The 27,960-nt window shown below is 44.1% G+C and overlaps 1 protein-coding gene across 1 annotated transcript; it reads left to right on the top strand.

Annotated features, from left to right (window-relative positions):
• On the top strand, positions 1-27,913 carry LOC116506720 (vomeronasal type-2 receptor 26-like). Its single transcript, XM_032214603.1, has 8 exons — positions 1-122; positions 889-1,180; positions 4,874-5,166; positions 18,413-18,704; positions 19,185-19,295; positions 23,805-24,023; positions 24,871-25,000; positions 27,009-27,913. Exons 1-8 carry the CDS (start codon positions 1-3, stop codon positions 27,911-27,913), a joined length of 2,364 nt encoding a protein of 787 aa, XP_032070494.1.
• Positions 27,914-27,960: the final 47 nt, after the last annotated feature.

Below are 27,960 nucleotides of genomic sequence, written 5' to 3'. Positions count from 1 at the left end.
ATGGAGGACCACTACAGGCCTGGTGATCTCATTATTGGAGGGAATTTGCTCCTGAAAAAGATGTATGACATTGGAGAGTTGAAATTTGACTGTGAGCCATCAAAGATGCCAGCTACAAGCAGGTACGTTTCACCTGGGAGGGGATGGTGTTAGAGGATTATCTGCTTTTTTTTTGGAATTCAGGGACTCCTTTCAGAGATTCTTCTTCTGATGATGCTTGCAAATTCTGCTGCAGTTCAGCAGCTTTGCAAGATAAAGAACCATTTTAATAAAATAGACTCTTCAGTTTCATCAGGAAGATCATGAGTTTCATCATAAAGTGAGGACGTCTTGTTAGAAACTGTGTTCTACATGTTAGAAACTGTGATGTGAGTGAAGAAATTGACTTATAACATTAATTTGGACAGAAAGTCCTTGTGGAAAACTCAAAAATTCATTTACAGTGTTTGGTGTACAAAAAAGAGCAAACTGTGTTCTGGAATAATTAATGGTCTTTTGTGATCCTCTTTTGCAACTCTATCTTGTAGCCTCCAGTGGAGTCCTGTGAACCGCAGTGGTTCCTAGAACTGAGACAGCTTTTCAAAAGGACAACCAAACTGCTAAAGCTTCCTTAGATATTTCTCCCATGGATGAGCCATGGTTGTTCAGAGCTGCAGATGTGGTACTTTTGAACCCCTCTCCACACTCACCAGAGATTCAAGGCAGTGCCATCCACACAATCTCCTTAATCCCATTTCCTTGTCCAAAGGCTCAAAACAAATGGATTCACCACTTCAAAGTCCAGGAGAACACACACACACAAAGAGACAAACACATACTGAGGAAAAGCAAACTCCACCAGCATACAAAAAGTTCCCTGTAATATTCCCAAATATTTTCTCTTTATAGTGTTACATTCAAGAATTATCAGCTGTTCCGGGCCTTGGGACTTGCAGTAACAAACATCAACCAGGATTTGGTTCTGCTGCCCAACATCACCCTTGGCTTCCATATTTATGACAATATGGAGACTGTTAGGAGGGTTTCCTGGAACAGCCTCTCTCTTCTATCCACACGAGGCCAGATGGTTCCAAATTACAAATGTGACAATCAGGACCTTCTGCTCTCTGTCATCGGAGAACTCAGTTCCCAACCCTCAAGGCAGATGGCCTCCATCTTCAGCACCTTCAAGGTCCCACAAGTAAGGGGGTTCCATAGGGTACCAGTATGGAGCAGACACAGAACAGAAGCCTACAAAGAAGTCAAAGATGAAGCTGAAGTTACTTTGGGGCAATTGGGAGGCCAACATTGTCGGAGCAGTGGATTTGTGATCTTGGTCTGAGGGGTAATGAGATCATACCCCTGTCGTGGTCAGACCACTGCCTACTGAGGCTAGACTTCCGGAGGCCAAACCCCCACCGTAGGAAGGAGGAACCGACCAGGTGGTTCCGCCCCAGGCGACTTATGGACCCCTTAAGGTTCCAGATGGAGCTTGGGGTTATTCCTGATACTCTCGCCCACAGTTCGGCGGAGACTCTTGTTGCTGTCTGGCACTCGGCAGCATCAGAGTCTCTTGACCGGATTGCGCCACTACGGCCCCTCCGGGTCGGCGGATCCCGGAGGCCTCCTTGGTTCACCGAGGAGCTCCGGGAGATGAAGCGCTGGAGGAGACGCCTAGAGCACTTGTGGAGGTCCGATAGGTCCGAATCGAACCGAGCACTTCTGACAGCATGCACCAAGGAATACATCCGGGCACTAAGGACAACTAAAAGAACACACATTGCCACCTTGGTTGCGTCCGCCGAGTCCCGCCCAGCCACCCTGTTTAGGATAACCCGCTCCCTCTAAATAGGAGGGAGGCAGGGGACCCCTTACAGGGTAAGGCTGAGGAGTATGTCCAGTTCTTGGCGGACAAAGTTGCTCGGTTTTGGTCGGACTTGGACTCCACTCCCGCAGATCCAGCCGAGACACAGGGGGATAACTTGGCAGACCATCTCTGGGTTGAGTTTCAGGATGTTGCCTCTGGGGATGTGGACAAGGCTATGCGAGCTGTGAGCGCCTCCACCTGTATACTGGACCCGTGTCCCTCCTGGCTGGTTGCCAACAGCAGTGAGGTGACACGAGGCTGGATCCAGGTGGTCGTTACCGCCTCCCTTCGGGAGGGGCACTTCCCCGCCGCACTTAAAGCGGCGGTGGTGAGACCCCTCCTGAAGAAACCATCCTTGGATCCAGCCGTTCTTAATAACTACCGTCCAGTCTCCAACCTCCCCTTTGTTGGGAAGGTTGTTGAGAAGGTGGTGGCCTTCCAGCTTCAGCGTACCTTGGAGGAAGCTAGTTATCTTGACCCCTTCCAGTCCGGCTTCAGGCCCGGTTACAGCACAGAAACCGCTTTGGTCGCATTGACCGATGATCTCTGGAGAGCCAGAGATGGAGGCCATGCGTCCATCCTAGTTCTTCTTGACCTCTCGGCGGCTTTCAATACCATCGACCATGGTATCCTTCTGCGACGACTGCGGGAGGTGGGAGTGGGAGGCACTGTTTTGCAGTGGTTCTCCTCCTACCTCTCGGACAGGTCGCAGTCGGTGTTGGTGGGGGGGCAGAGATCGTCCCCGAGGCCCCTAACTTATGGGGTGCTTCAGGGCTCGGTCTTATCCCCCCTACTATTTAACATATACATGAAACCGCTGGGTGAGATCATTCGGAGGCACGGGATAAAATACCATCAATACGCGGACGATACGCAGTTGTATCTGTCCGCCCCGTGCCAACTCAATGAAGCGGTGGACGTGATGAACCGGGGTCTTGAGGCCGTTAAGGACTGGATGAGAGCTAACAAACTGGTACTCAACCCAGACAAGACCGAGTGGCTGTTGTGTTTCCCTCCCAACAATTTGGCCAACGTTCCATCACTCAGGCTGGGGGGTCAAAATTTATACCCCTCAGACAGGGTCCACAACTTGGGAGTCCTCCTGGACCCACAGCTGACTTTTGACCATCATTTGTCAGCTGTGACCAGGGGGGCATTTGCCCAGGTTCGCCTGGTACGCCAGTTGCGGCCCTACCTGAATCGGGAGGCCCTCACAACAGTCACTCGAGCCCTTGTGATCTCCAGGCTGGAATACTGCAATGTGCTCTACATGGGGCTGCCCTTGAAGAGCATCCGGCGACTTCAGCTAGTCCAGAATGCGGCCGCGCGAGTGATCGTGGGCGCACCACGGTTCGCCCACATAACACCGATCCTCCGTGAGCTGCGCTGGCTACCTGTTGATCTCCGGGTGCACTTCAAGGTGCTACTCACCATTCATAAAGCCCTCCATGGTAGTGGATCTGACTATTTGAGAGACCGCCTTCTGCCAATTACCTCCCTCCGTCCCATCAGATCGCATAGAGTAGGCCTCCTCCGAATTCCATCCGCCAGTCAGTGCCGACTGGTGACTACACGGAGGAGAGCCTTCTCAGTTGCAGCTCCGATGCTTTGGAACGATCTCCCCGTGGAGATTCGCACCCTCACCACCGTCCAGACCTTCCGCACAGCCCTCAAGATCTGGCTATCCCGTCAGGCCTGGGGATAAGACCCTAACCTCGCCCCACCCGAATGCTGAATGAAAGTTGTGTTTTACTGGTCTATTTTATACTTGTGCATTTGGTTCTTCTTGGCTAAACGTAGAACCTTTATTGTCTCACCATTGAATTTGATTTTGATTGATAGGGTTCAGTATTCAAGTCTATCAAGATCCTTCTGTATCTTAAGCCTCTAAGGGAAGGGAAGCTTATATTTGCCATGTCTGGAAGGAAACACTCAAGGCTGCTGCTGTGAGTTTTCCTTCCTTGTGGATTGAGTTCCTTGGGACTTTAAGAGACCAAAGGAGCACAACTGCACTGCAAGGAGATAGAGAAACATGGAAGGTATAGGGGATGGGTAGAAGAGAGAAGGGACCCTGAAGCAGCAGGAGATGTCTCTAACACAGTTTGGTGGAGACAGCAAGGAGACTCTGAAACTTCAACAGCTGATTAAAGTGATTAAGGAGCCTCACAGCCTCACAAATCTTCCAAATAAGAAGACCAGCTACAGCCATCAGGTCACAATGAATCACAAGGCTGAGTTGAAGTTAAGCAGAACCTACTGAAGCATCCAGACTGAAAGGTAGAGGACAATGTAGGATTAAGTGTAAATTAAAAGGAGATTAAGCCCTAGAAACAGGACTGGATTTCCCAATTCTTGAGAGTGAGGAAGAGGAAGGAATGGTAGTCGTGCAACCTTCATGGTTAGAAAAAGTGGGCAGCTGAAAGAACCCAAAGTGAAAGTGCAACTTGTAACTTGCTTTGATATTGTCACTTATAACATTGTCATTTACAAACACATCACTAGGCACAGATAAATAGAAACATACGTAGTGGCACATTAGAAGAGTGTAGTTTGTAGAGTTAACCCAACTTGTTTCTACTTAGCAAAGGAAAAGCATTTAGCTGCCTGGTCTTCAGTTTGTTTCAAGCCTCTCACTCCACTCAAGGTGATTTTTTAAAAAAAGCCACAGGAGGTTGATCCTTAAATGCATCATAAACTATGATGAACATCATAAACTATAAGAGCTGAGGTGGCACAGTGGTTAGAGTGCAATACTGTAGGCTACTACAGCTTACTGCTGACTGCTAACTGCAGTTCGGCAGTTCAAATCTCACCGGCTCAAGGTTGACTCAGCCTTCCATCATTCCAAGGTGGGTAAAATGAGGACCCAGATTGTTGGGGGCAAGAGACTGACTTTGTAAACTGCTTAGAGAGGGCTGTAAAAGCACTACCACTATGAAGCGGTATATAAGTTTGAGTGCTATTGCTATTGTTATGATCTTTTCATGAACAAATTCATTTATAAAACAAGACTATCTCTTTCTGCAGCTTGGGTTTGACGTCCTCAAGTTCACTCAAGCAGACAGAATTGCTTTTCCTTCCTTTTTCCGGATCAATCCCGATGAATTTCCTCAGTATGAGGGTTTAGTCCAGCTGCTCCTGTATTTCCAGTGGAACTGGGTCGGTCTTATAGCCCCTCAAAGTGACAATGGAGAACGTTTCACCTCAACTCTGATGCTGATGATGAAGGAGAAGGAGATCTGCCTGGCCTTCACCCAGCTGTTCAAATCTGAACATTTTTTAATTGCAGGGATGAAATTGATTCCTTTCATCAAAACTTGGTTGAAAACTGAAGTGATTATTTTGCTTGGAGAACCTAAGTCTATTAAAACTATATATACCTCTCTGCAGTTATTTAAAAATCACATTAGGATTCCATTTAGAACTGTTTGGATCCTGACTTCCCATTGGGAAATCAGTGCATCTCCTAAGGGTTTGTCACTTCTAAAGCCCTTCCATGGAGCTTTGCATTTCAAGGACCACAGCCACGATGTTCCAGAATTCAGGCAATTGCTCCTGTCTTCAGACCCCTCAAACCCCCAAGGAGACGTCTTTCTCCCTATATGGTGGGAAAGGCTCTTTGGCTGCAATTTCCACCAACCAGGAGTGATCCTTGCAAAGAGGGAAAAAGAATGTACTGGAAAGGAGAGTTTGCAGAGTCTTCCTTCTTATATGTTTGAAGCGAGCATAACAGGTGAAAGTCACAATATCTACACTGCCGTTTATGCTGTGGCACATGCCCTGCACGACATGCATGGATCACGAGGGCGACCAGCCATGATGAGGCTTGGAAAGAGGATCTCCCATATACAGTCATGGCAGGTAATGTTTAAATAATTCCATGCCACCATCTCACTATATTTGAACATAAATGAAATCAGCAATTATTAAAGAACAATAAGTATGATGATTTGATTTTTTTTAAAAAGGGAAGAGTAACCATACAATTGTCAGTAAGTTCCAGAAAGGAAAGTTCTTCTTACAAGGTCTTCAGTCGTTGCTTGAGTTTCAGGGGATGAAGCCTCATTCCAGGGAGGAGGAAGATGATGAAATGGGTTCCTTAGTGCTTGGTGTTGTTTCAACAGGTCAGTAAAAAGTCCCCCTGGCCACTTTTGCAGAACCACTAGAGTTTCTTTCGGAATGTAGCCTGAATCCAATCTCTACCAGGACATTTTATTTTCATTTTATTTTTAATAGTTTAGCATCCTGTGTGAGCACAGACCGTCTGTTTAATATAGTATTTGTTGTGCTGCTTTGCTTGCTGGCCGAAAGGAGCCTCTGTGAATCTCAGTTCCCACAGAAGGGCCCTTGTGCAAAATGGTTTCTGACCTTCATCAAGGCTTAACCTGGGTTGCTTCTCTGCCATGGAGGGACAAAGGCCGCCCGGCTATTGCTTTCACCTGATTATTGCTGTTAGTTATAGCTGTTGCTTTGGCCTGACTATGTCATATGTAAGTCAGAGACTCTGCACGGCACATGACCAGACACAGATGCTACATTCAGTACTTTTTGAGTATCAGAATAAAAGAGTTGGAAGAGACCTTGGAGGTCCTCTAGTCCAGCCCACTGCTCAAGTAGAAAAACCTATACCATTTCACACAAGTGGCTGTCCCGTCTCTTCTGAAAACTTTCAGTGATGGAGCATCCACAACTTCTGGATGAAAGTCATTCCATTGATTAATTGTTCTAACTGTCAGGAAATTTCTCCTTAGTTCTAGGTTGGTTCTCCCCTTGATTAGTTTCCATCCATTGCTCCTTGTCCTGCATTTGGGTGCTTTGGAGAATAGATTGACCCGGTCTTCTTTGGGGCAGCCCTGTAAATATTGGAATTCTGCTATCATGTCACTTCTAGTCCTTCTTTTCATTAAATTATATATGTCCATTTCCTGCAACCCTTCCTTATATGTTTTAGCCTCCAGTTGCTTAATCATCTTCATTGCTCTTCTCTGCATTCTTTCTAGAGTCTCAACATCAGTTTATATCATGAAGACCAGAACTGGATGTAATATTCCAAATGTAGTCTTACCAAGACATTATAGAGTACTACTATTATTTCACATGATTCTATCCCTCTATTAATGAAGCCCTAGGACTCTGTTACCTTTCTTCGCTCATATTTAATTAATTGTCCATTGGGACTCTCAGATATCTCTCACAGTTACTTATTTTAAGCAAAGTTTCACTTATTCTATATTTGTGCATATATATTTTTTCTTGACTAAGTGTAGAACCTTACTTGTCCAACCCTTGGATTTGATTTTGTTAAATAGGGCCCAATGGTCAAGTCTCTCAAGATCCCTCTGTATCTTGATTCAATCTTCTGGAGTGTTGGCTATTCCTGCCAGCTTGATACCATCTGCAAATTTGATGAATTCATCTTCTAGCATTAGCACTCAGCTTACATATTGCTCCATAGTTCTTTACAGCATTCTCTGAGTGGTTTACAATGTCATTACATTGTCCCAATCAACTGGGTCCTCATTTTACTGACCTTGGAAGGATGGAAGGATTAGTCAATCTTGCGCTCATCAGAATCAAACTCCATACTATGGGCAGAGAGAGCCTGCCATACTGTGTTCTAACTACCACACCACCATGGCTCCTCAAGTAAATCACTTATTAAGGTATTGAAGAATACTTAAGACAGAGCCTTGAGCCACTGCACTGCCTTCCCTCCATTAAGGAGTACATGTTTAGTGTGGTTGATCAGCCAGTTACTAATACATCTGGTGGTGATGCTATCTAATCCACATGGTTTCTATCTTACCAAATAGTAGGTTATGGTCTACTTTATCAAATGCCTTACTGAATTCCAAGTAAATTATGTCCACAGCTTTTGGCTGATCTACTGATTTAGTCACATTGTCAAAAAATATATATAATAGGATTTGTCTAGCATGATCTCTTTGGGAAGCCAGCAGAGAAGATCAGCAATGGTGATCACATCACTACAGAATGCTACAACCAATCATAAGCATGATCTTGTTGCCAAATTCCAAAATATTTTTGACTTACTGTGGGGCTGATATAAGGGTCAGAACTTTTTGGAATAGTAGGAAGTCATGTTATGCAGTGACTTTGTAACTTGAAAAACTCTTTAAATGAATGGTCATAACTCAAGAACTATCTGTACTCCTACCTTAAATAGCATTTGTCATTTATAAAACCTGGGACCAAGAGAAACATTTAGAAAAGTAGCCAATCAATCAATCAATCAATCAATCAATCAGAATAGTCCCTGGAGGTCTTCTAGTCCAACCCCCTGCTCAAGTTGCAGGCCTTGTACCATTTCATACAAGTAACTGTCCAGGCTCTTCTTAAAAACATTTGGTGATGAAGCCCCTACAACTTCTGAAGACAACCTGTTCCACTGCTTAATTGTTCTCATCCTTAGGAAGTTTCTCCTTAATTCCAGGTTGCTTTTCTCCTTGATTTGTTTCCATCCATTGTTTCTTGCCCCGCCCTCTGGTGCTTTGGAAAATAAATTGATCACCTCCTCTTTGTGGCAGCCCCTCTAATATTGGAATCCTTCTATCATGTCCCCCCTAGTCCTTCTTTTCTCTAGACTGGCCAAATCCAAATCCTTCAACCATTCTTCATAAAGTTTTAGTCTCCAGGCCTTTAATTATCTTAGTTGCTCTTCTTTGCATTTTTTCCAAAGTCTCAACATCTTTTCTGTAACGTGGTGACCAAAACTGGATGCAGTATTCCAAGAATGACAGCAGCCAAGATAAACACTAATATTTGGAATTGTGCATGAAAACCTTTGTAAGAGTTATTCTATGAGCCAAGGTGGCGCAGTGGTTAAATGCAGCACTGCAGGCTACTGCTAGATCAGCAGGTCAGCGGTTCAAATCTCACTGGCTCAGGGTTGACTCAGCCTTCCATCCTTCCGAGGTGGGTAAAATGAGGACCCAGATTGTTGGGGGCAATATGCTGACTCTCTGTAAACCGCTTAGAGAGGCCTGAAAGGCCTATGAAGCGGTATATAAGTCTACTGCTATTGCTATTGCTATTGGAATTGGGTGAAGCAACCATGAAACAAACACCCCATAATAGAATCTTTTTGCAATGAGGATCACTCTCTCATGCCCCATGATACATTTCTGTGATTCGATGCTGCTCCCGATGTCCAGATTCACAGGGTTGCAATTATCTCCTAAAATGATGGTCACCATAAAATGCTAGAAATCATAATTTTTAATTTCCAATCACCCCAGTTGCTAAGGATCTATTTTTTTCTTTCAGCTCCTTGCCTATTTGAAGAATGTCCAATTCAATGACAGCTTTGGAAATGAAGTCACAATCTCAGAAAATGGACTCGGAACAGTTCAGTATGACCTTCTCAACTGGCTTTTCCTCCGCAATCAGTCTTTTGTCCCTGTGAAAGTCGGGGGGGGGGGAATCCCAGGCTTCCCCCAGGCCAGGATTTTTCCATCAGCTCTGGTGCAATCACCTGGGCCAAAAGGGTAGGCTAGAAGGAAATGTTATGAATTCAGGAAATGATTCATTCCCTCCTAGTGATGCAGAATTTCCTTGTCATTGCGGGGGAAATGGATTGAACTAGAAAAATTGACAGCCAAGTGATGAAAGGTCTTTCAATGAAATGGACTCAAGTGTGAGTTCTGCCATGGCCAAGGAGGGTTGAGATTAGGAAAAAAATAGCACTAGCAATAGCACTTATATACCGCTTCACAGTGCTTTCCAGCCCTCTCTAAGTGGTTTACAAAGTGAGCCTATTGCCCCCAACAATCTGGGTCTTCATCTTGCCCACCTCAGAAGGACAGAAGGCTGAGTCAACCTTGAGCCAGTCAGAATTGAACTCATGGCAGTGGGCAGAGTCAGCAGGTGATACTGCATTCCAACCACTATGCCACCACAGTCCCCCTTCCTCCCTAATTCCTTCCTTCTTTCCTTCCTTCCTTCCTTCCTTCCTTCCTTCCTTCCTTCCTTCCTTTCCACTTATATTTATATAGTGCTTCATAGTACTTTACAGTCCTCTCTAAGCAGCCACTTCCAGCTGAACTTCTAAGCAGTTTACAGCCTTTTGCCCCAACAATCTAGGTCCTCCTTTTACCAACCTCAGAAGGATGAAAGACTGAATCAACCTTGAGCCTGTCAGGATCGAACTCCTGGCAGTGTAATGCAGGGTTTCCCTGTAATACTGCATATAACAACCATGGCTCTATCCTAGTTGAAATGTTCTTGAATCCTAATTGGAATCCAGTGTGTAATTCGAGAAGGGAACAGTAAACTCCCTGGATCATTCCTGTTCAGTTGGAACATTATGATTCTTTCTTTTAGAAAAAGCTGCAGCTCAGAGGCAGAGTATGCTCTGCCACTTCCAGCTGACCTTCACCATCTTCTTCTTCCCACTGCTGAGGATACAAACACCTGGTCTGCCCAAGTCGCTCATGGTGGTTCACTCAGGAACCACTCAGGTGGTTCACACCTTGGGAATAAGGACTTGGGTAGCTAGCAGCTGCCTTGTGAAGGGCTAATGCATCATCAACAGCAGGAGGCAAAAGATCATCAGAGGTGATGGAGTACTGGATGGCAGCGGGGGAAGAGCAGGGCTGTGACTGGGTCTATGTTCCATGCTTCTGGGCTGGGATAGCTGAGCCTTCATGTTGTATGTTTGGAGGTTCTGGGTGTATTATGGCTCTGGGTCTGCTTGACATGCTGTGGCTCAGGAGCCTCTTGGCACACTGTGGCAATGATAATACTTTCCCAGATGCATGGCATAAGGCGGCAGTTCTTAATTACATTAGAAAGTCCAGCACATGGGAAGAAGAACATAATACTTTGCACAGAGGAACAGGAAGGAAGGTCCATTGTAGCATTAGAACAATGACTCCATGAAACAGGTTGCAGCCAGAAGTTGTGAATGCTCCAAAACTGGAAGTTTTTAAGAAGAGATTGGAGAACCTGGGTTTCCTACCTGAGCAGGGGGTTGGACTAGAAGATCTCCAAGGTTCCTTCTAATGCTGTTCTTCAGTTAATTTGGAAATTGAATGATGCATGATCATTGAATGGACCATCTCAAGCATTTCTCTTTTCTGTCTTAGAAGGTGCCCTTTGCCAGGTGTGGCAAGAAGAGGTGCCGGGCAGGAGAGAGAAAAAGTGTTCCAGAAGGCAAGGAGGTTTGCTGCTACCAATGTGCCCCCTGTCCAGAAGGGACCATTTCTAATCAGACAGGTAGAGTATACATCAAATGTTGATCTTCCAGGATCAAGGAATGAACCCAAATATGAAGAGGTTCTTGGCCATGTGTGGTAGGTATAACCTGTTTCACAACACGGATGAAAATTATTCTGATCCCCTGTCTAATTGTCCATATCTGAAGAATGGGGATAGGCAGAATTGCTTTCCTGACCCAATTTCACACAGGGTGAACTCAAGGCAGTCATTTTTCAGATTTCTTGCTGTCGTTTCCCATCCTCCTCTCATATACCAGTGGGGAAAACAAACTCCTGATCACTTTTCTGAATGAATGACACAGAGTGGTGATTGAGAATTCAAATGAATCCATTAAGTGGAATCAAAAGAACTTTTACTGAGAGAAAATGATTGCATGAAAGCAAGGCGAGAAAAATCCCACGCAAAGCACATAGCATTCTTTCATTTCCCCAAATCCAGCCCCCCTGACCAGTCCACCGGCAGCCAATATGATATCGCAAGATTGTTATGGAAACTCCAAGGTGCTAGGCAGATAAAGGTTCCGTCTTAGGGCATGATAGCCTTGAAGTCAGGCTGTAACTTGTAATAAGCCACGGTGGTACATTGGTTAGAGTGCAATATTGCAGAATATTTCTGCTGCCTGTCAGCTGCCTGCAATTTGACAGTTTGAATCTCACCGGTCTCCAAGTTAACTCAGCCTTCCATCCTTCCAAGGTGGGTAAAATAAGGACCCAGATGGATGGGGGCAAGAGGCTGACTCTTTAACCCTCTTAGAGATGGCTGTAAAATACTGTAAAATGGTATATAAGTCTAAGTGCTATTGCTAACTGACTGGGAGGGGAGCTGCTCATTCTCCAAAGACAGTCCCTCTCCCTAATTCCAAAGCAGTTACAGTCAAAGCAAAAGCATGTGAGAATGCTAGCAAGCTTCCTCTCCCCCTCTTCCAGTAGAATGGCAGGACACAACAGTGGACCTGACAGTTGTCTTATGTGTCATGTGCTGCTTCTGTCAGGACTATCAGTCTCCCTGGAAACATTCAGGCCTGTCAGAGAGAGATCAATCTGCCTAAGTCTGCTATTTACTTCCTAACAACACAAGTGTCCAGAGATTGGAGTGGGAGGAATGACAATCTCTGACAAATGTTTCCCAGGCTTATTTTGAACCAGGAAGATTTGCACTTTTCAGGGACATAAGTTGGCCAGAAGCCCTTCCACTACTTTCCTTTTGAGTTGGCCCCTATAGATGGGAGTCACAGCTGAGAAACTAAGTGGGAGGGATAATGCTTATTGTGGATTCCCATGAAATACTGAAAGAAAGACTCTTCGTTTCAAATGCAGTTCACTGTGACCCCTGCCCAGAAGACCAATATCCCAACAAGGACAAGGACCACTGCATTTCCAAGAAGATCCACTTCCTTTCCTATCACGAGACCCTGGGATACACTTTAACTTATCTGGCTCTCTTCCTTTCTCTGATCACATTAGCAGTTTTGGCAATTTTCCTTAAGCAACGCGATACACCGATTGTCAAGGCCAACAACCGAGATCTCAGCTACACCCTTCTGGTCTCCCTCCTGCTCTGCTTCCTCTGCTCTTTCCTTTTCATTGGTCAACCTGGGAAGCTCACCTGTCTCTTCCGACAAATCGCCTTTGCCATTCTCTTTTCTCTTGCTGTTTCCTCTGTGTTGGCAAAAACTGTCATGGTGGTTCTGGCCTTCATGGCTACCAAACCAGGGAACAAGGCAAGGAAACTCTTAGGAAAACCTCTGACCAACTCCATTGTCTTGGTCTGCCCTCTGATCCAAGCAATTCTTTGTGTCACATGGCTGGTAACCTCTCCCCCATTTCCCAACTTTGACTTCTACTCCTTGATAGGAGAGGCCATCTTGGAATGTAATGAAGGCACAGCTTCAATGTTTTATGCTGTCCTGGCATACTTGGGTTTCCTGGCTCTTGTCAGTTTCACAGTGGCCTTTCTGGCAAGGAAATTGCCTGATAGCTTTAATGAAGCAAAGTTCATAACTTTCAGCATGCTGGTTTTTTGCAGTGTTTGGATCACCTTCCTCCCCACCTACCTGAGCACGAAAGGGAAGTCCATGGTGGCTGTGGAGATCTTCTCCATCTTGGCCTCTGGGGCTGGTCTTTTGGCTTGCATCTTTCTCCCCAAATGCTACATTATCATACTGAGGCCCCATCTTAACTGTCGGGAAAATATGATAAGGAACAAACATGTCTAACAGATGCACACATGGGAGACATTTAAATTTATCCTTGAGGCACATTTAGTGTCATATGACTTTTCTAAAACATGCTGACTATAAAACAGGAACAGGTCCATTAAATAATGCCTTGTCAACTGCTATAACTGGTTACAAAAGAGTTGCTTGCTTGAGGTGCAAAGATATAGAGGTTCGATGAATAAGTAAATGAATAAACAAATAAACCTGCTATCAACAGCAATAATGTAGACATTTTCATCCCATGCCTTCCAGTTGTCAACATTAAGGCCCAGTTCCCTAGGTAGAAAGAAAGCTTTATGTTAAAGATAAGTTCATTATTTCAAAAAGTATATTTTTCCATTTTATTCCTTTTAATTAGCTATTCCGTTTTTTAAAAAAGTTAGGTGCCATGTCAATGTGTATATATGTATATATTTTTTTCCATAGTCTTCTGACTCTTTTTATAATTTCCTGCTTATATTCCTTTTCTTAAATGGTAGAGATTAAATTTTAACCAAGCCAAGTTCATTACTTTCAGCATGCTGGTCTTCTGCAGTGTTTGGATCACCTTCCTTCCCACCTATCTGAGAACCAAAGGGAAGTCCATGGTGGCCATGGAGATCTTCTCCATCTGGGCTTCTCTGACTGGTTTCTTGGCTTGCATCTTTTTCCCCAAATGCTACATTATCCTTCTGAGGCCCCATCTTCACTCTAGAGACAATATGATAAGGAACAAATATCTTTAATGCAGGAATAGAAAACATTTGTAATTATACTGAGGCATGTTTAATATGTCATGATATTTCTAAAAGATAATGACAGAGAATGAAGAATATGTTGATTAAATAATACCTTAACAAGTGCTATAACTGGTTACAATATATCTGATGTCAGCAACCATCACCTAGCTTCCCCCCCCCATGTCCTCCCATTGTCATCCCATTGCCAGCGCCCTCTGTGGAAATAATGCTTGGTGTTAAACATATGTTTGTTATATTAAAGAGGATATTTTGTTACTTTATTCATTTAATTTGTATTTTTACTACAGTGTTTTAAAAGGTTAGCTTTGGTGTCAGTGGCTTTTAGCATATATATTTGTTTCCATAGTCTCTTGAGGCTTTGAGAATTCTCTGCTAGTGTCTATGGATATTTTCAGTCACCCAGGTCTTGGCTGTCCCAAAAGTGCTTTTTTAAGAAAAAAATGGACTTTCTTGTTTGTCTTTGAAGAGGTTTCGCTTCTCATCAAAGAAGCTTCTTCAGCTCTGACTGGATGGTGGGGATGGAAAGGAAGAAGAAAGACAAAGGGCACTCTTTTGAAAAGAGCAACACCCACATTTTGGACCGTTAGGACTGCTCGTTTCAACATGTCAAAACTGAACAGCCCCCTCTCAACAGAGAGGGAAAGATATGACATCATCTATCTCCTGTCCACAACATAGTCCTTTAAGCAATTCCAAGAAGATTTCACACCCATTTGCACAACTCAGATGACCCTGAGAACACAGATAAACCTCCATGTGGCCTCAATGACTCTCTAAAAAGGATGCAAATGACCAGCTATCTGAAAGGAATATAAATCCTTCCATTCCCCACCATCCAGTCAGAGCTGAAGAAGTTTTGTGGATGAGAAGCAAAAAATCTTCAAAGAGAACCAAGAAAGCCCAGTTGCCTCTTGAAAAAGCAACTTTGGAAAATCTGTTGATCAGCAATAAACACTCCCCATTTTACTTTCCATGGATGTCAGTTGTCCCCAGTGAGCATTTTTGACCCAGGAACTGGTCTTTTGGCTGATATCTGGTCCCCCAAATGTTCGATTTTCTGCTGAGGTCCAAACAGAATCACAGAGAAAACATAACAAAGAACAAATATATCTCTGACTTATGCAGCGATTGAAAACATTCGTTTTGACTTTGGGGCTTGTTTAGAATTTAAAAAACATTTCAGACAAGGGAAGAAGAGAGGGCGAGACGTGTCCATTTCACAACTGACATTCAACCAATATGAGTGATCACAATACATTTGTTAGCTGCCCAGAGTCACCTTGTGTAGGGCAACATAAAAAAATAAATAAATAAAGAGTCTGCAAGAATCGCCCCCCTTTTATTTTTCATGAAAGCCACTTGTTCCCATTGAGGCTGTCTTTCCCAACTTGGTAATACAGGTTGACTTTGAAAAAATGGATGTTGATTTCCAGCAGGAACTTTTGTCGCTTTGTTTTAATGAAGAATCTTTGAAAAGAAGAGTCAACTTGTGCTACCATGGCAAAGAAAATTCATACAGAAATAATAAAACTAATATTGAGAGCATATGTGTACACATGGGCTCTTGGGGCTTTGCAAAATTCTCTCTTCATTTTTCCTTTCAAGTATTTCTCATTGTATCATTTGAATGCAAAATATTAAATTATATTGAGTATTCTTTTCATTATGATTAGATAAATGTGCTTCATAAATAAACAAGGCCATGCAATATGGATATTAAGGGATCTTTTCCTGTCCCTGCTATTTTTCATGCTCTCAGATTATTATGGGGATGGATTGATGGGTGTGAATTAATGGAATAGTACAAAATTGTTCAGTCTGGGGCAGAGAGGAAGGAAGGCAACATTGTGTGACATTCTTAGATGTTTCATGAACTTACAAGAATGCTTAGGGATAGAGAGGGGGAGAGAGGGTCGACCCTGAAGCACTCCACATAGCAGAACCCCCTGGGGTGACTTTTCAGCTTCCATCGCCACAGACTGAAACTGTTCCTGAGTGGAACCAGAGCACTGCCAGGTCTCCAATCTCGAACCTTTCTAGGTGGTCCAGCTGGATACCCTGCTTGATGGCATGAACACAACATGCATGAGGAAAAGGAGGAGGAGGAGGAAGGTGTAGAATGGGGCATCTATCATCTCTCTGGGACACTGCAAATGCAGGAGTTGCCTCATAGGGTGATGATTGGATATTATGCTTGTCATTCAAGGAAAGGCAACCCTTCCTGGTTCAAACCACAAAGGATGAGGACTGAAGAATGGTGTAGAGCAGAATGGTTCACCTGAGAGAAGCTCTTATTCTGTTCTCAGGAAGTCCTCCATCAGGCTGAGTGATCGGTCTTTAAATACTTATTTAAAATATTAATGGCCCACTCAAGTGACAGAGAGATTGGGCGGAGTGCATCTAAGTCATAAAGAAAAGAATAAAGCTTGTGATTATTAAAACCGCTGCGATGGGGCCGGGCATCCACCACAGGCACGCGTGCTGCACATGGAAACACATCCATTGCTGCGACACTCCAGCTGCTTGGTGGAGAGTCACACAGGCATTGTACGCTGTATGTCCGTGCGCAAATGGCCCAGTTGTCCAAAATGCAGGTAAGGAACGAGGGTGGGTGAGCAGGCCTCCAAAGCACCATTCCAGTATGGTGGCTGCTGCTTCTGGCAGGCACCGGTTTGCCCGGAACCCACCACTGCTGCTCTGGGATTTAAATTAGCATAACATCTGTCTATTTCTAAAAAAATATAAGAGCCTTTAGTTTCTTGGTATTATTACTTGCACTTAGTATTGTACAACTGACGGCTATGTGCCATCCTGTCCCATTAGAACTCAACCTATCCAAACAAACTATGGCAAAAGTCAAACTCCGTCTTGTTTACGTGGGCTGCTTCATGTAGGTCAAACACCCAACATTCTCTTGTCTCCCAAGTCCTTCTGCTCTGTGGAACAGCAATAAGAAAGAGACAGAAACATGTTTTTCTCTTTCTGGTGCACAAAAAAAAGTCTAGTGCCACATGGGTAGGACAATTGCGTTTCCTTGCAATTACCAGAAGAACAGTAATTTTTAATGTATCCCCTATGAATTTCCACCTATGAAAACCTTCTGGGTAAAATCTGATTTACAAATATTCTTTGATTTTTCAGAGTTGAGGGGGAGAGAGACATCTTTTTGTATCTTGGAAAGATACAACTTCTAGTTTTGGTGAGACTCAACTGACTCAATGTTCTCTTTAGTCACAGCCCAAACACAGGTAGGAAGAAGCACATTTGATAGAAAGTTGCACTGGGGACATTCAGGTGGCATGAGCAGACAAGGTGCTAACACTGCTGTGATTTCAAGTTCAGCTTCTGCACAAATCTTGATTTTTGCTCTAGCAGGGAAAGTGAGAAGAATGAGTGGGCTGCCTCTCCTCCTCCTCCTGCTCTTTTGGCTTCTGCCTCCAACTTCTCCAACATCTACTGTGAGGATGCAAACCAGATATGTGCTGCCAAAACGTTTAAAGTTTGAAGAATACAGTTACAAGCATGGTGATTTCATTATTGGTGGGAATTTGCCCTTTGGAGCCTATTCTCCTTCTTTTCGACCAGACTTTAAAAAAAATCCATTTCGGTTTGGTATTGAACCTTGGTAAGTTCTGGAGGAAAAAGATTTACACGATTGCTTGCTTTGTTTGCTCAAAAATATTTGTTCTAGTGAAGTTTCAACATCCTAGTGTAGTTCAAAACTTTGTGGTTTTCTCAATTAAAAGCCAAGCTCATAAAGCAGGCTAGATTATCAAACTTTCCAGAACTCTTTGTCAAGAAGACAATAAACCACATACAGAGTGAGAGGGACAATCCATTAAAAACTTTGCTGCCCTAATTAAGAAGATGACTTACTCTTTGAATTTGGATAGGAAGTCATGATGGAAGACACAAGGAAAAACTCAGAGCTTTCCTATGTTGGCTACTATTAAAAACACAAAACTCAATCTTGGAATCTGCAGTGTGCATGAATAATCTTTGCTTTGACAACTAACTGAACTGTTGTTCCCAGCTGCGGTTGTTAGACCTGAAGAAGATGCTCCAACACAGAATTCAATTGATTAGATTGCTAGAGGAGAAATTGGGATGGGCTGCAGCCATCAGAGAAAAGTGAAGAAGGGAGGCAGGATAGAGGGTTATAAAATGGTCCTTGACAGGGAGAGACAAACTTTTCTCCTGTCTCACAAATCCATCCAGGCTGCTAAAATATTTTATTAAAAAGAACCCTATTAATAATTGGGACATCCTGCTCCAAGCAAAACCCTACAAAGATCAAAGACAAGGCAACCTTCCCCAGCACACACAAGCTTTTCTGTTATGGTTCACAATGTCTTTTTCTCATTTTAGCCCCATCCCCAACAACTACCAGCTGTTCCTGGCTTTGGTATTTGCAGTCACAGAAATCAACAAAGATCTGGTTCTCCTCCCCAACATCACCCTGGGCTTCCACATGCATGACAATCTCCAGTGGGAGACGAGGATTTTTTTAATCAGTCTCCTTCTGCTCTCCACACGTGACCGAATGGTTCCAGGTTATAAATGTGACTGGAAGGACCCTCTGCTCTCTGTCATCGGGGGTGACAATGCCAAAGCCTCAAAGGAGATGGCCTCCATTTTCAGCATCTTCAAGGTCCCACAGGTAAGGGGGCTTCTTTAGATACAGTGGTGCAATAGACAAACAACAGATGAACTCACAGAAGCAAACATATCACCAAAGGTGTTTGGGGGTAGGGGGTAGGACAATAATAGTATATGAACTAGAGATTCTATACATGGATTCATTTTAATATCAATGTTGGTTGATGGTTTGTTCCTTTGGATTCTGACATGTCACAATTCTGCAAATATGTTAATTGATGGCTTGTCCTAAGAAGGGAAGAATTGTATCTCCAAAAATGACTCACATTGACTGATGGGGTCACTAAACCACACAATGGGACCCCTAAAGTCACCATCAAAATTTGCTTTGTCTTTTGAAGAAGATTCTCACTTTCTCCAGTTCAGTGATGGCTTTCAATCCACTTGGGAAGACAAAAGAATGTATCCTTCCTTCTTCTGGATTAATCCCAAGGAATTTGCTCAGTGTATGAGTTTACTCCAGCTGCTCCTGTATTTCCAGTGGAACTGGGTTGGGCTGGTGGCCTCTGATGATGACAGCGGAGAACATTTCGTCTCAAATCTGATGCCACTGCTGAAGGAGAAGGAGATCTGCCTGGCCTTCACTCAAAAGGTGAAATATGATTCTGGTGACCCTGTTGTCCAGATCTTTTTTGATTCCAAAATATGGCTAAAAGTTGACATCATTGTTTTCTTTGGAGACACTGGAACTATTCTAACTTTTCAGGGGGTTCTCTATTTTCTAGTAGTTCATGAGAGGAGATCATTTCAGAATGTTTGGATCCTAACTTCATCTTGGAAACATATTATACATGAAGGTTTTGATGTATGGCAATCTCTAAAGCCCTTGCATGGGGCGTTGCATTTTAGGGAACACAGTGGGGATATCTCAGAATTCAGCCATTTCCTCCTGTCTTTAGACCCTTTGAACCCACAAGGGGACATGTTTCTGCCATTCTGGTGGGAAAAAGTCTTTGTCTGCCGGTTCTATGGACCAAATAAATATTATCCAGAGGGGATGAAAAACTGTACAGGGAAGGAGAACTTACAAGATTTACCATCTTCCTTGTTTGAAACAAGCATGATTGGTGGAAGTTACAATATCTACAATGCCGTTTATGTTCTCTCACATGCATTACATGCAATACATGGACCAGGAACCCGACCAGCCATGATGAGGCTTGGAAAGAAGATCTCAAATCTCCAGTCATGGCAGGTAATCTCTGTGACTTTTTATTCCATCCACAGACCTTAAGAGAGGATTTTTCCCATATGTATTTCTTGAATTACTTGTGAAAGTTCTGTATGCCACAAGATCAATGTACAGCACATCATAACTGGTTAGAATGGTAATTAATATAAACAATGATATGAATTATGTAAAATTTGGTTGAAAAGGGAGAGGGGAGAAAACAGAAATAAACCAGTCTTCCATAAGATCCTTAGAGGAAATATCTGCATAGAAGGTACTAAAAAAACCTCAATGGCTGCCTGGAGGTTTCAGGAGGTGACCATTTCATGGAGGAAGTGTCAGCCCAGAGCAGGATGATAATCTGGATGTGTTTGTGGAGGAAGCTTCAATAGGGAACCTTAAGTCGTGTGGGCACATTTCTTGAACCACCTCAGTTTCACTCAGTATGTTTGCTGAATCCAACCTGTTCCAGGTCTAAAATTCATCACACTTTTTTTCAATCAAGGCTAAATTGTGGACCTTCCTGGACATTGAAGAGGCAACCCAGGGTATCTAATTCTTTCCACATGGCCCCACTTAGTTAGATAGGAATAGCACTTAGACTTAATTTCTGCTTCACAGTGCTTCACAGCCCTCTCTAAGTGAATTAGAGAGTCAGCATCTTGCCCCCAACAATCTGGGTCCTCATTTTATCGACCACAGAAGGATGGAAGGCAGAGTCAACCTGGAACCAGTCAGGATCAAACTCATGGCAGTGGGAAGAGTTTGCCTGAAATATTGCATTCCAACAACTGTTCCACTATGGCTCTGGTTCCTGCATTCTTCTTTCTTTGTCTATGATAAAAAGTCAGGAGAATTACAGACCATTTTGAAAGAAATCTTTTTTCCTTCTCTAATCATTTTTACTGGGGGGAGTCAGGACATCTGAATAAAGCAGATAATTTGTTGGCTGGATGCCCTTCCTTATGCCTATGCAGCAGGGGTGGGTTTCTCGCCCCGTTCCAACCGGTTCGGTTGGAACGGGGCTGGCGGCGTTCTCGCACACGCGTGCGGTGCACGAGTGCCTACTAGCATCTGTGCGATGCTCCAGCTGCTCCTGGAGGATTGCGCAGGCGTCCTGCGCATGCGTCCTGTGCATGCATGGAAGCACAAAACTTGTCAAAACCGGGTAAGGAGCGCGGGCGCGCGGGTGGGCCCTTCGCCGTTCCCGGAAGTTACTTACTTCCGGGTTCGCCGACCAACCAGTTCGCAGGGACCGCCGCGAACCGGTTGAAACCCACCCCTGCTATGCAGAGTTCACAGCAGATATTTTCTCTTTGTGCCCTGATAGAGAAACATCTGTTGCTGCCTTGGATTGAACTCTCAACTTTTGAAGTGAGAGGCAAGCATCTTCACCTCTAGGCCACCATGCCACTCTCTTTTTAAAGTAATCATTGAATCATTCCAAAAATGTATTTATCAGTCGCAAGACAAATTTACATGCAAAGACTTTAAAACCTTTAGAGTCAAGTAAAACATGAAGAAAACCAAACAATGAAATTTGGAGTTTGGCATTAAAATCTTTATGCAAAGTGGTTGAAGAAGCCTTGATACAAATTCCCAGTCTCAGAGGCATTTTGTCTTTTATTGAGGAAGTAGCACTTGTTGTTACCCCTGACTGCTCAAATCTCAAAGGTAGAACTTCTCAGACATAAAAACATCTGCTAGAATGAGGGCCCTGATTAAGGTGACCAGATTTTCAGATTGGTAAAGAGGGACACCATTGACCGGGGGGGGGGGGCTTATCCATCTTCTGCTCTTTCCCTCTCTTCCTTCCTTTCTTCTTCCATCCTTTCTTCTTTCCTCACTCACTCCCTTCCTCCTTCCATTCTTTCAGCTTCCTTTCTTTTGCCTATCTACCTTCTCTGACTTTCTGCTCTTTCCATTTCTCTCTTCCTCTTCGCTTCTGTTCCTTCCTCCTTCCATCCTTTCACCTTCCCTCCCTCCCATTTCTTCCTTCTTCCTTCCTTCTGCCTATCTACCTTCACCTTCTCTGTCTTTCTGCTCTTTCCCTGTCTTCCCTATTCCTCCCTCCCTCCCTTTTTTCCTTTCTAGTTCCATCTTTTCTTCTTTCCTCTCTCCCCTTTTTCTTTCTTCCTTCCTTCCTCCTTCCTCTTGCCTATCAACTTCATCCTCTTTGTCTTTCTGCTCTTTCCCTCTCTTTCCCTCTCTTCCCCTTTTCTTCCTACCTCCTTCCCTCTTTTCTCCCTCCCTTCTTCTTTTTCTTCCTTTCTTCTTCCATCTTCCTCCTTCTCCTTCCTCCTTCTATTCTTTCTCCTTCCATCTTTTCTCCTTCCATCTTCTCCCCCCCACTCCCTTCTTCTTTTCCTTCCCCTCTCCCTTCTTCCTTCCTCTCCTTCCCACTCTCTCCTTCGGAGGGGTTGGGGGGGCAGCAGAGACCAAATAAAGTCAGAAAATCTTATTAAAACTTTCCTATTTGTTGGATCGCATTGCTGCGAACTTATAAACAAAATCAGGGGAACATTTTGCAACTGAGGGTGCTGCAAGGAGAGGCAGCCCTGCCCTTTGCAAGGAATGAGAAACGGTGCTTTAATCCGAAGCAACTGCAATTGGAACCTCAGACAAGGAAAGAAACAAAGAAAGATCCTTGTAGCACAAAACCAACCTTTGAATGATTGTGAGAATATAGGTAAAACAAAACAAAAAAAGCACAGCATCCCTCCACCCTCTGAATGGGACTTGGCATGACTCCGATTTGAATACAAGGACAGCTGGGCGGGGAGATAAGCACCTTCATTTGCATTCTCTGCAACCATGATGCTTTGCAAGGAACATTCCCCGGGCTTTTTGCAGATTTTTCCTTTCGTGCTTAAAAAAAAAAGAACAGGACTTCTTTAAAATGAGCAGAATGAGCTTTCTTTCAGCCTGACAAAAATGCAACCCCTTCCTTTGTCCTCCTCCTATGTCACTAACAGCTGGGGGCTCATAAATCGGAGTGAAAAGATGGTCCTCCATCTCTTCCCTCTTCCTGGATTCATTCTGAAGTTTTAAATCCCCCTTCTGTGCATAAACACTCCCTCCCTCTCCCTCTCCCCCCCTCTATATATATCTGTTTGTCTCTCTCTCTGTCTGTGGCTCTTTGCCTCTATCTCCCTCCCTCCCTCTGTCTCTCTCTTTCTCTGTCATTCTCTGTGTGTCTCTGTCTCTCTCTCTGTCTCTCCTCCCTCCCTGTGTGTGTGTGTGTGTGTCGGGGGATCCCTGCCCCCGTGAATGGGCTCTGGACTAGTGGAGCCTCCTCTTCCTCCTTTTTAACCAAGCAATCTTCGGCTGCTGCACAATCCCAAAGGCATGCGCTGCCCAGTTTGCTAAATCCGGCGCGGCTTCAGAGAAAGAAGGCTTGCGAGAAAGCCCCCCCCATCCCCGCTGCCTGAACATTTGAATGAAGGAGGCTGCAGGCTCCTTTGTCCTTGGCTATGCAATTTTCTTTCGTTCTCTGCTGCCTGAACGAGTGAATGAGGCAGAGGGACAATGAAAGGAGATTGCGTCCCTTCTGTCTCCCCGTTGCTCAGAAAAGCAACTCCAGGAAGGTCCTTTGGTGGCGGCAGGTGTTCTAGAACCTGGTTGCTAGCAAAGGACCTTCCCAGAGTTGCTTTTCTGAGCAATGGGGAGACAGAAGGGACAAAATACCGGCCGGCTGGGACAAGTATACAGGGATGGGGGTGGGGCAGGCTTACTTCCAGGTCCAGTCACAAAAATCGGGACTTTTTAAGAACGCTCTGGGACATGGGACAAATTGTGCGAAAGCGTGACCATCCCGCGAAAATTGGGACGTCTGGTCATCTTAGCCATGATAGAATGGTGGGAGCCATGTTGTCTTATGTGTGGCTTTCAGCAAATTGCTCCAATTTCTGAAGGTCTCCTTTGTTTCAGCTTCTTCCCTATTTGAGGAATGTCAGGTTCAACAACAGTGTGGGAGAAGAAGTCTCCTTCTCAGAAAATGGGCTGGGATCTGCTAGTTATGATCTTCTCAACTGGGTTTCCATTCACAATAAATCAATGGCTCTGGTGAAAGTTGGGCAAATCAATCCTAGGGCTCCCCCAGATCAAGTTTTCACTATTAACTCTGATGCAATCGTCTGGCCCACAAAGGTGAGTTGAAAGGCAACGTTATAAAACCAAGGAAAGATTCGTTCTCTCCTCTCCTTGGGATGCAGAATGTCCTTCTAACTGGAAAAATGGCTCTCTTGGATCATAAAATATGGCAGCCATTTGGTGAAAAATCTGATTTGCACATAACGCATTTCATCTCTGATTTGTGTCAGGTTGAGAAAGAGTTGATATTGGGAAGAACTTCTTGAAGGTCAGGATGCCATTATGGTGGGCAAAAATGATTTCAGTGGACTTCTCCCCCTGTGGAATCAAACACAAGACCCCCAAACCAAGAATCAAATCTCACTGCAGGATTTATCAGTATACATCAAAGTAAACAATGGGAGGGACTCCTACTGACAGAAGGAGTCAAGTTACTTCTCTACCTTTTTGCTATTTCTGACCTCAAGAAAGAATTAATCTTAATTAAAAGAAGCATATCAGTTATGTTGCCATAGAAATTTTGATAAAGTTTGCTGAGAATGATGTACTTCAAGGTTCCCTCAATTAACAAACATTCCTCCTGTTTCTCTTTTGATCACACCTCACACTCCTCCACTGACTCCTCACGCTGTCCAGTTGGATCTTCATCATTTACTATTTCACCAAAGACGTAGCTTAATGTCACAAACACTCCTTTGCATGCGGAGGTCCAAGCTCCAATCTCCAGCATCCATTGATGGGTTGGAATGTTGCTGGCCTCAAACAACAAGGAGATGTTTTTTGGTTTGAGGGGAATCATTTCCTTTAAATTCATATTTTTGATTGAAATAAAAATGTGGAATTGGACAAACAAAGCAGGTTCATAGCTTGTGGCAGCTAAACCATTTCCCTATTTCTATTGTAGGAGGTACCCTTTGCCAGGTGTGTCATGAAGAGGTGCCAGGCAGGAGAGAGGAGAAGAGTTCCAGAGGGCGAGCCTGTTTGCTGCTACCAATGTGCTTCTTGTCCAGAAGGGACCGTTTCTAATCAAACAGGTAGCTCACGTATCAAATCAGATCTTCCAGGATGAAGAAAGTCAATCATTAAATCACAATTTTAACTTCATTGCTATTTTTATTAGCAATAGCTACAGCACTTAGACTTATATTCCACTTCATAGCACTTTCAACCCTCTCTAAGCAGTTTACAGAGTCAGCATATTGCCCCCAATAATCTGGGTCCTCATTTTCCCCACCTTGGAAGGATGGACGGCTGAGTCAACCTTGAGCCTGGTGAGATTTGAACTGCCAAATTGCAGTCAGCAGTCAGTCATCAGAAGTAATACTGTACTCTAACCACTATGCCACCGAGGCTCCTATTAGGATCAACATCTGTCAAAGTATTCATATTTTACAACAGAATCTCTCAGTTTATTGATATAATTTGTCCTGACACCACAGGTCAACCAACCTTGTCATTTCACAAGAATTTAATGCAGGGTAGTGACACATACCAATGAGATGCCACTGTTTTCCTAAAAAAGTTGTATTTCAGTTTGTTTTTTAACCTTTAGGGTATGCTTCCTCTATCAACACTGTCAATCACCTCTGAAATTAATAGACCTTTCAGAGGAACAGGAGATACATCTATCCTTGTCTCTTAACCATATGCATGAGCCATGGTGGCACAATGGTTAGAGTGCAGTACTGTGGGCTACTTCTGCTGACTGCTAGCTGCCTATAATTTGGCAGTTCAAATCTCACCAGGCTCAAGATTGACTCAGCCTTCTGTTCTTCCGAGGTGGCTAAAAGGAGGACCCCGATTGTTGGGGGCAAGAGGCTGGCTCTGTAAAAAACTTAGAGAGGGCTGTAAAACACTGTGGAGCAGAATATAAGTCTAAGTGCTATTGCTGTTGCTATTAACTCTCTCCTCAAGAACAACAAAAATCAGAATCAACAGATTTGAACTACAAATCAAAGAACTCGAGTCAATAGTGCTACGGTATTTCTAGATCACTGCTGTCCAAGTATCAGCCCATGGACCAGATGCATCACCTGCTGGCCATGCCCATAACTGGTTTCAGAATGGGGGGAAAGTCCCAAGACATCATGTGATGCCGCTGTGATGATGTGACTTTGACACTCCTGTTTTAGATCATTATTTCCTCCTTCCCCACTGCAATCAAGAAATGGCAATCTCTCTCTCACTGAAAGCCATAATAGTCATGGAAGTGCCCTATATATATGAACACATCCTTGTCTCTGGCTAAACTAGTTGAAGCATCAACAATAACATAAAAATAATTGCCTTGTTTCATCCATCATGAAACGCTGAGTGATTTGTTCCATCTATTCCTTCGTGGATTTGCGATAGCAGAAAGGGGCTAGTCATGCCATAGTAGAATAGAATAGAATAGAATTTTATTATTTGTATGCCACCCTTCTCTGGGAGGACTCAGGGCAGCGAACAATTCAAGGGGAAAAAGGGGAACATAAAAACAGAATACAAATAATAAAAGTAAACAACAGTTGCACAACCATACATGTCGAGAGGGGAGGGGACACCTCACCCCCAGGCCTGCCAGCAAAGCCAGGTTTTGACGGCTTTTCGGAAGGCCTGGATGGAGGTGAGGGTTCAAATCCCTGCGGGGAGTTCATTCCAGAGGACCGGAGCTGCCACAGAGAAGGCCCTGCCCCGGGTAATAGCCAGGTGGCATTGGCTGGTAGATGGCACCCGGAGGAGGCCGACCCTGTGAGATCTAATGGGTCTTTGGGGGGTAATTGGCAGCAGGCAGTCTCTCAAGTACCCAGATCCAATACCATGAAGGGCTTTATAAGTTACGACTAGCACCTTGAAGCGTATCCGGAGACTGATCAATAACCAGTGCAGCTCGCAGAGGATAGGTGTAACGTGGGTGTACCGAGGTGCACCCACAATCGCTTGCGCGGCTGCATTCTGGACGAGTTGAAGTCTCCGAATACTCTTCAAGGGCTGCCCCATGTAAAAGGAGACAGGAATAACGAGGGTGAAATAATGCTCAAAGATTTCATTTCTTGATTTCAGATGCAGCTCGCTGTGACCCCTGCCCAAAAGATCAGTATCCCAACAAGGACAAGGGCCACTGCATTGCTAAGATGCTCCTCTTCCTCTCCTATCAAGAGACCCTGGGATACACTTTAGTGTCTCTCACTCTTTCTCTCTCCATGATCACATTGGCAGTCTTAGCAGTTTTCATTAAGCATCGTGACACACCAATTGTGAAAGCCAATAACAGAGATCTCACCTACATCCTCCTGATCTCCCTTCTGCTCTGCTTCCTCTGCTCCTTCCTCTTCATTGGTCAACCCAGGAAGCTCACCTGTCTCATCCGACAAATTACCTTTGCCATCCTCTTTTCCCTTGCAGTTTCCTCTGTGTTGGCAAAAACTATCATGGTGGTTCTCGCCTTCATGGCCACCAAGCCAGGGAACAAGTCAAGGAAACTCTTAGGAAAACCATTGACTAACTCCATTGTCTTAGTCTGTTCCCTGATCCAAGCAATTTTTTGTGTTACCTGGCTGATAATCTCTCCTCCATTTCCCAACTTGGACTTCCACTCCTTAGTAGGAGAGACCATCTTGGAATGTAATGAAGGCTCAACTTCAATGTTTTATGTTGTCCTTGCTTATCTGGGTTTCCTGGCTCTTGTCAGTTTCACTGTGGCCTTTCTGGCTAGGAAATTGCCTGATAGCTTTAATGAAGCCAAGTTCATTACTTTTAGCATGCTGGTCTTTTGCAGTGTTTGGATCAGCTTCCTCCCCACTTACCTGAGCACCAAAGGGAAGTCCATGGTGGCCGTGGAGATCTTCTCCATCTTGGCTTCTGGGGCTGGTCTCTTGGTTTGTATCTTTTTTCCCAAATGTTATATTATTCTACTAAGACCTGATATGAATCAGAGAGAAAATATAATGAGGCGCAAGAATCTCTGATTTGTGCAGGAATTGGAAACTTTTATTTTGATTTTTTTATCACATTT

This window comes from Thamnophis elegans, chromosome 1 (assembly GCF_009769535.1).
Source record: "Thamnophis elegans isolate rThaEle1 chromosome 1, rThaEle1.pri, whole genome shotgun sequence".
Classification (NCBI taxonomy): domain Eukaryota; kingdom Metazoa; phylum Chordata; class Lepidosauria; order Squamata; family Colubridae; genus Thamnophis; species Thamnophis elegans.
Note: the sequence above shows the minus strand (reverse complement) of the source record. Positions and strands in the feature narration are given on the sequence as shown.